This window comes from Solanum tuberosum, unplaced genomic scaffold (genome assembly GCF_000226075.1).
Source record: "Solanum tuberosum cultivar DM 1-3 516 R44 unplaced genomic scaffold, SolTub_3.0 scf00086, whole genome shotgun sequence".
In the NCBI taxonomy this organism is placed as follows: domain Eukaryota; kingdom Viridiplantae; phylum Streptophyta; class Magnoliopsida; order Solanales; family Solanaceae; genus Solanum; species Solanum tuberosum.
The window spans coordinates 387,417-396,429 of NW_006239010.1; the positions used below are offsets into that span (position 1 = coordinate 387,417).

Sequence of the window (9,013 nt, forward strand, 5' to 3'; positions counted from 1 at the left end):
TTTGTGGGACTGAAAATGTTATTGTCTCTTCCTTCTAGGCCAATATAGTGAATTTTAAAGCTTTATTGATAGTAAATTTAGTGATTGAAAGTTTAGTAATTTAAGTCATTCTAACTATTTTTCGTTTTGAATGGATTGTTGTCACTTTTATCACATTTTAAATGAATTGTCTTTTATTTTTGTGTATGGTTAATAACCGAATAACCTAACCAAACCAAACCGAAACCGATAATCACCAAACCGATAAATGTATATTATATTTGGTTTGGTTTGGTTTTGATAATTTTAAAACCGATTAAGTTGGTTTGGTTTTGGTTTTGGTTTTGACCAATAACCGATCCAAACTAACCCGTGAACACCCCTACTCAACACGATTAGTTGAAAAACATAAGAGTTTTACCAGACATGCAAACATAACAAATAAACATAGAAATAGTCATCGGAGCAGATCTCCACTAAATTAAAACACATTATTTTGCATACGTCTAGACGCATAAGTAATAACTAAGAACATGGTGGAGCTAGCTAGGTACTCCGATTTGTTGTCCTTCAAAGGGGTAATATGGTTCACTTGGAGTAATGGCAATGGTTTTTGGAACCCACACTAGACTATATGATGGGTAAAAGTGACAGACAGGTAATATACCGAGCACTCGAAAGGATACATGTGATGGACTCCAATCAGAGGTATCCGAATGACAAGCAGCAATTGCTTCCATTTGCATCATTCCTTAATGAATACCTTGCTTTTGCTAACTGTGTTATGTCAGTAGTAAACGCTAGGCATGGTGAATGATGGGATGATGAATGCATATGTTTGTTCTGTTTATATTTAAACAGAATTTGTGGATGGAAGTCTTCAACACCGTCTTTATAATTAAATACGAAGTCAGAATTCTGTTCCGGAGCTTGCTGGCGATTGTCTTCAGCCATATCCCTAGCTTCTGTTCCATAAGTAACCTGCCATATTATGAAGTGAGCAACATATATTTATAATTAATCACTACTAATTGTATTAACTAAGATGGAGGTGATTATTAAAATTACCAGCAGAATTAGGGAGACAAGTACACAAAAACCAAGCTTAACATCCATTGTTCTTCTCTTGAGTTTTTAAGAAATTCTACTCAAATAAGAGGTATATATATATACTACTAGGAGAGAAGTAAACTCACTAACGATAAAGAATCAAAATTATTACTCCACTATTTTCAATTTACGTGGTAATGTTTAATTCGACACAAAATTTAAGAAAAAAAAAATTAAAAATATTTAGTCTAAATAAGAGTGCTTGACTTATAAGCTAAAAATCATAAGTTAGAATTTATTTTTGTCTTATTTTTGTTATTTTGACTTAAAAATAAGTGTTTATAAACATTTTTTTAAATTTTTACTTAAACAATACAAAACTGTTTAAAAGCTATTCTAACTTAAAAATACCTAAAATAAGTCAATTTCAATACGCTCTAAGTCATATTTGTTTGTGTGACTAAAATAATCTCATTAAGGATCAAATTCGCATTTTAAAATTAAACTATTACTCCTTTTGTCCCATTTTATCTGAGTTAGTTTGATTTGACACGGATTTTAAGATTTTTTTTTTTTAAAATGTGTCTAAAATAAGTGAGAGATATTAGTATAGCTATAAATCATTTCATTAATGGTAAAATAAGTATTTTAAGATTAAATTGTTACTTAATATAGAAGTGTGTTATTCTTTCATAGACTGACTCAAAAAGAAAGTGAGTCATATAAATTGGAACATTGAGATTATTATTAAATATAGAAATGTAACTTTTTTTAGTGGACTTAGCCATCTCCAATTTCACTCTATTTTACTCTCCATTCTCTATATTTGGAGAGCAAAATAGAGAATTGAGTCTCCATTCAATCGCCCTCTAAAAAACTCTCTATTTTCTATTTATATGGAGAACTACTATTCATCCTCTCTATTTTACTTTTTCATTAATTTAATATTATTTCTATTATTTGTAACTAACATATTATTTTTTCATATAAAACTTTTAATTAAATTCCTAATATTCATAATTCTTTTTAAATGTAATACAACATTTTAAATATATATTATTTAATATATACTACTTTCATCCCGAATTAACAATATTTCAAAAACAAATTCAATTTTCATCTCTTTAAGAGATAATTTGAGATTATTATTGATTTTCACTATGAAGAATGCACAAAATTTAAATGATAAGATGGAAATTTTACTTTACAAATACAATACACGACAATAATAAATTTAAATACAAAATAACAATACAATACATAACATAATAATTTTAAAAATGACAACAATAATTATATAATCCCGGTAGGTCGTCTTCAAATTTAACAATATTCGGGGAAAAATAGTGTATGATCTAGAAAATTGTTGTGCTTGTGATTGTGGTTGTGCTTGTTTATTTCTTTCTTTCAACTATTTGTAGTTGTTCTTTAAAATATTAGAATAAAATATAATTTTATATTAAATAAAAAATTTGAAAAGTAATAATTTTATATTACATGAAAATTATACATAGTGATTATTTTGAGAAAAAAAAAGAACGGATTTATATTATGAAATAAGAAAATGAAATAGAAATATAAATAATACTCCATATAATATTGAGGAGAAGATAAGAAAAAATCTTTTCAGAGAGTAAAATAGAGAATTTGGTTGAAGTTGATTGTCTGAAAAATAAATAATTCTATAGTTGGAGAGTAAAATAGAGAATTGAATTAAAGTTGATTGTCTAAACAAATAAAGAACTGTATTTTTAGAGAGTAAAATAGAGTGTAAAATTGAAGATGGCTTCACAAATTTTTTACTGTAACCATGTGGACTGTGGTGTTGTACAATCATTGTTTGTACAAATAATTGAGAAGCATTATTGTACCCATGCACATAGCAAAAGGCATCAACTAGTTACCACGTTTAACTCGTTTAAATGGTGACGGTAAAATAAAAAATAGATATTTATGTGGTTATAAATTATTTCATTAATGGTAAAATATAATTTTTAAGTCAGACAACCTAAAAAAAAGAAATTAGTCATATAAATTAGAACCAGAAAATAGTAGACTGACAAAGATTTTACCGTAACCATGTGGAATGTGGTGTTGTACTATCACTATCTGCACAAACAATTGAGAAGCATATTGTACTCTCATAGCAAAAGGCATCCACTAGTTACCACTTTTAACTAGTTTAAATAGAAAAGGATAAAAAGTTTTTTTTATTATCGCAAAAGGTCTAAATATAATCTCATAGATTTATTTTGTTAAAAATACGGATGAGTAGAGATGGCAATGAAGCGTTGCAGGGTGGATTGAGCTTAACCCGCAAAATTATTAATTCGTCCGGCTTCACATTCTGCATAACAATTTTTTTCATTTTCAACCCACTCCATCCCGTCTCGCATAATTTTTTAAACATTTTCTTTTTTAAATGAAGTTTGATACTAAAAATGAAATTCATAAAATTAAATTCATTTTCTCATTAAGTTGTATTAATTTAATAGATAATGACTTAAAATTTTATTTTATAGAGGTCAATTGTGAAGCATGTTATAAACCATATTAGTTTTGATTGAACCATTTCCATTTACTATGTGAAATATTTTAGTAACTTCAAAGAAATTATCTTATTAAATAACGTTCTATTATTTTTATACAATGTAGAAATAAAATTATGTTTAAATCCACATAAAATCACATAGACCCGCAACCCTCCCGCCCAACATTAGATTTTAGAAAACTCACCTCAACTTGCCCCGCCCTGCATAAGTTTTTAAAAGACCCACTTCAACTTGTTCCGCATCCCATCCGCCGCCCGCACAAACTTAAAACTCCTCCGCCTCGCATAGCTTTAAACCTGCTCCGTGCCACATTCGCCTCGCACTATTGTCATCCCTACGGATCAGGTTGCATTTTTTGTTTACTTGCCCATTGACTAGCGCTCAACATTGAATTAAAAAAAAATGTTTTGATTTCATACGGTATTTTATTATTGGTCCAATTTTAAACTCTGACTTGTTAAATAAATTTACCCACCCAATATTTCAACTTACCCTACCCAAATATTAGAGAAGATTGGTGTTGTGCCCATCAATATAATTTAATTTAGTCCATTGACACCCTATTTCTTTTTTATTTATTTTGTAGGGCTACTTTAAGAAAAAGTTAAAAAGTGGGGTTGGCTTGTGGGGTCAGGACCTTTTTAACACTTTAAAAATTTGGGGGATAAAATACAAGTTTTAAAAAATCATTTTCTTCCCAACACTTCAAATATTAAATAAATTTAATCCCTCTAAAAATATAGTACAATCCCAATATAATTTTTTTAATATATTGGGTTATCAGAAAACCATTTTTCCGATGAAACCTCACAACTTTGTTCTCTAATGTGGCTTTTGATCTTCCATATACCAACTTTATCGATATCGTAATAAACACCTTTCTCTAAGAACCAACCTTTTCAGTTTTCTATTCTTGAAATCATAAACAAACGTAAGTTCCCATAATAGTTCTTGAAGATTTCAAACGAAGTGAATCGGGTCTATTTTGTTCAATCTTCTTCCCCAAGTTCAGTTGAATCTTGTTCAATCTTCTTCCTCCAGGTAAGTTTAATCGTATTTTCAGTAACTTTTAGTCCTATTTGATTTATTTTTTAATTGTGGTAGTGTAGTGAAGTTTAGATTTTTGCTTAAACTTTTAAAATCTGACCCTTTTTAGTTTATGTTTCTGATTCGGCATCGTTAATGTCGTTTTGGTTTGGATAATGCATATAAATTTTTTAAAATTTTTATATTAGCGATTTGAAAACGTTTACTGTATTTTGATCGATTTTAAAGTTTTATATTTGTGATTTTACTGTCGATTTTTGTTTGAACTGCTACTTCTTTTGCATGTGTTTTTAATGTAAGCTTTGATTGTGCTAATAGACTAGTGATCGATATTTTGATATAACAAATTTATTTTTGCTTGTCTATAGTACAGTATGACTAAAACTAGAGGCGGCATCATTAAGCGATCTAGTCCTAATGCTTCTAAAAACAAGAAAAGAAAGGCTGAAGAAGTTTCAAAAGCTTTAAAAAAGAAAAAAAATGTTGTGGAAGAACATGAGTCAAACTCTGATTCTGATACAATGGCCGAGATTGACAATTACCAGGACAGTAGTGCCCAGTCTAGTGATGATGCTGAATCTAGTAATGATAAAAGTGACAGTGAAGATGAGAGTAGTAGAGATACCCAAACAGGTGATGAGGATGAAGATCCCCTGTCTTTGCCAATTTGTGCAAGAGACATTTCTAGTAAGTCGTATGATTTAAAGACATGGATAGATGAGATAGGAACGTTTCCAGCAAAAATTTCGGTTAGAGCAAGAATGGCTAGCTCTTTATCGTGATTTAATAAATCTTCTAGTTCAAGAAAAAATTTATGAAGATTTTAAAGGTACTTGTTTTGGACACTTGAGGCATATTCCATAACATTTCAAGTTCAATGGACATATGGTCCATTATATGTTGTTGCGACGTGTGAAAAGTGACAAAAAATTATATGAAATTTGGTTCTGTGTGAATGATAAGCCTACTTATTTTAGCTTAAGAGAATTTGCATTGATTACGGGACTGAATTGCTCAACATACCCTCGTGATGCAAAATTGAAAAAAGTTCTTCAAAAGGGAGAGAAATTTTACTACAAGGTGACTAAAAATAAGAACATTACTGCGACAAAGTTGATGCGTTTGATCAAGGGTTCCAAGTTGAACAAGGAGCAGAAGTTGAAGTGCTCTTTGGTTTTGTTTGTCCACACGATGCTGCTTGCCCATGATCGATCTAAAATTGTGGATGCAATCCACATTAAGATGGTGGATGATTTAGATTTCTTCAATAGCTATCCGTGGGGAAAGAGAGTTTTAATTAACATTGACGTTTCTGAAGAATAAAATCAATTTGAAGAAGCAGAGTGAGTGTTTAACGAAATAGGAAATGCATCGTATGCTATGTATGGCTTTCCCTGGGCATTTCTGGTACTTCTTATAAATTATGTAGTTGATTTATGATAAATTCTTATATATTTGTGTAGTATTTTATAGCCTCTGTTTATTTATTTGTTCTTCTATTAATTTCAAGTTTGGATATATGAGGCTCTTCCTCATCTTGGAAAGTAAGCCAAGAAGTCCTTAGATTCTCCTTTGCTTATTCCCCATTTACTTAGATGGCACACCGCAAAAAATGATTATATTAGCGAAGGTGGTCCATTTAAGTACAAAGAAAAAAGTACAAAGGTACAAAGTTATTTATTATTATTTAGCAATATTTATAAATTGGTGAATGTTATGTAATATTTGTATATATTATTTTTCGTAGGTTGTGCACCCATACCTCACACCTACTGTCCGTGAGACAAAAAAGAATTACTTGGCAACATTAAAATCATATATGGACGAAGTGAAAGATACATTCTTCAATGCCTTAAAGGCAAATTTGAAAGGTGTGACTGTCCTTACTTCAATAATAGAAAATGTGGAGGATGAGTATTTAAGTGATCGATCACAATCATAATCAACCTTGTGAGAATTCTGTATCAAGTACTTCTAAAGATGAAAATATGTCTGAGCGTGTTTTATCCTTCGAGCAATCAATGGTGGAAATTGTTGCTTATGTACGAGAGTAGAAATTGAGAAGAACTGAAAAGAACAAGAAAAAGAAAGGAAGATAAATTTATATATTATTTCTGTAAAATAATTTATTTGTATTAATGCTTAGCCACTGATCTTGCAGTAGATGATGCCAACTTTTCAGCACCAACAGTTGATGACGAGATTCTTTCATTAACTATAGTCGATTATATCTTGCTGCAGTTGATGAATACTTTGTTGAAGAAGTTGATGAAGTTGTAGAAAAGATTAAGGAAGAGGAGATGAAAGAAGAAGAAAAAGAACAAGTTGATGAGAAGATGACAGAAAAAAAAGGAGAAGCTGGAGGAGAATGATGAAAAAAAATAAGAGGAGAAGCTAGAAGAAAAGAAAGAAGAAGAAAGTGAAAAGAAGAAGCTGGAAGAGAAGAAAAATGAAGAAAATGAAGCAAGTGGAGAAGAAGAGAAAGAACAACAAGAGGAGAAGATAACAAAGAATGAAGAAAAGGAAAAATTGGAAGAAGAAGGCTTGGCCACTGATGTGGCAGAAGTGGAAAAAGAAGTTGACGTGATGGGTATTGTGATGGAGCTTAATGGTGAGGTTGGTGGTGATGAGTAAGATATTTGTGGTTATTGATGTTTTAAGAGAGTTTTTGAAATAATTGGTTTTTGAAGACAATTGATTCATGTGATAGTTGGGGTTTTCCTGGTTGTGAAGACAATTACTTTTTGAGATAGTTTTTTAAGACAATTAGTTTTTGAAATAGTTGATTTTTAAGAACATGGTTAAAGTGGTTTGTTGTTTTGCTGTTTTTGACGAGAAAAATGTACATCTGATAGTTTAACATGTAATGATTTTTAGATTTCTTATTAATCTATGTTTTAATAGTATGTGATTTTTGCTATCACTGTTGATCTATTTAGTACTCAATTACCGCCATTAAAATTGTATGTCTAATACTATAGATTGCTATCACTGTTGAACTATAACATTATCGATCAAAAATAAAAGAGATAAGAGTGCAATAAATAGAGAAATACTTTATTTACTCAGCACTACATCCTGTTACACATTTGTTACACATTTTCAAAAAGAAAACACCAAAAATAAATCACACGATATAATTTTTAGGCGTTTTTCTTTTTCTTCTGGCAAAATCAACCTTTCTTTTAGTTTATCTCTATTTATTTCAACATCTTTTAGCAACACTTTCAAGTGATTCCTCTGCTCTTCGGCTTCTTTTAAGAAAGTCATTAGCAGATCCCTATTTTCTTCGAATTTTCGTAGCTTTTTTAATATTTCAAATTTGGTGCGCAACGCCTTGAAAATTTGATGGGCTACTCGTTGATGATTCATTTTCAAGCCACCTAAAAAAAGAGCATATTCCAACTACACAATTAAAGAATTATTGATCTGAATTTGTATCGGTGTGTGATGTCCTCAACGTAGCTGGATTACCACAATGGCAATTGTAAGACTTTTTTGCATTGGATGTTTCAGATGCTTGAGACATTGTAAAAATAGAGGTGTTTGAGTTGTTTATGAGGGTTTGAGTTGTTTATAAGGGATTGCCTTCCTTTTATACAATAAAATAATCAAATGTTACCGTTGAAAAGTAGTATTTGAACTTTTATTACCGTTGTAAAATTTGTATATCGAAATGTTTACTGGTTGTCAAAATATATAAACCCCTTATACAATCGATGCATCTTTATGTGTGTGGTGTATGTATGATCAATGAGATTTACACTCTGACATTAGTAAGATATATTCGAATTTATATCTATGTTAAAGTATTGTCGATACTGCACCTACTAGAATATGACACATATATAGACTAAAACTAGTAAAATTTAAAAAAGACAATAATTAATTAATAATAAATTATATTTTTGAAATTTATCCAATTAAATAAGTTTAAACAAGTCATATGATCATGTAAGAGTCCACATAAATTGGGTGTGGTGATTAGAGATGTATGAGGAAGAGTTGTGGTTATACAATCAATTACATCCTTAGAACAATGTTTGAGAAAGCATAAGTATGTTGTAAGGATGTCACTTTAGTAACAATTGAACTAAAGTCATTATATTTAAAGTCATTAAAATCTTTTGTGGCATTTATATAGAGTAATGTTAATTATAAATACAAATTTATCATAAAATCCTGTAATTGTAGTGCATAACGAAAGATTATGTAATATTTTACTTTCTGTTGATATTACAATCCTCATGTGTTGTAGTTGTAGACTTGTAGTGGGGGTAGGATTATTTTATTTGTTGGTTGGAACTTTATTAATGCATTGCCCATGTGAAATGATTATTTACTTTATTTGTTGGCACTCTAATAGTGATTTTTCACCAAACATT

At 30.0% G+C, this 9,013-nt stretch overlaps 2 protein-coding genes across 2 annotated transcripts; one reads left to right on the forward strand and one right to left on the reverse strand.

The window, feature by feature from the left end:
• Window positions 1-421: 421 nt before the first annotated feature.
• On the reverse strand, window positions 422-1,099 carry LOC102580848 (uncharacterized). The gene is made up of 2 exons (XM_015308474.1): window positions 1,048-1,099; window positions 422-960 (listed from the first exon to the last, which is right to left on the reverse strand). Exons 1-2 carry the CDS (start codon window positions 1,093-1,095, stop codon window positions 682-684), a joined length of 327 nt encoding a protein of 108 aa, XP_015163960.1. The 5' UTR covers window positions 1,096-1,099; the 3' UTR covers window positions 422-681.
• A 3,903-nt stretch (window positions 1,100-5,002) lies between these two features.
• On the forward strand, window positions 5,003-7,000 carry LOC107060466 (ATP-dependent RNA helicase drs1-like). Its single transcript, XM_015308430.1, has 2 exons — window positions 5,003-5,315; window positions 6,870-7,000. The coding sequence occupies exons 1-2, from the start codon at window positions 5,003-5,005 to the stop codon at window positions 6,998-7,000; spliced, it is 444 nt and encodes a 147-aa protein (XP_015163916.1).
• The last annotated feature ends 2,013 nt before the right edge of the window (window positions 7,001-9,013 follow it).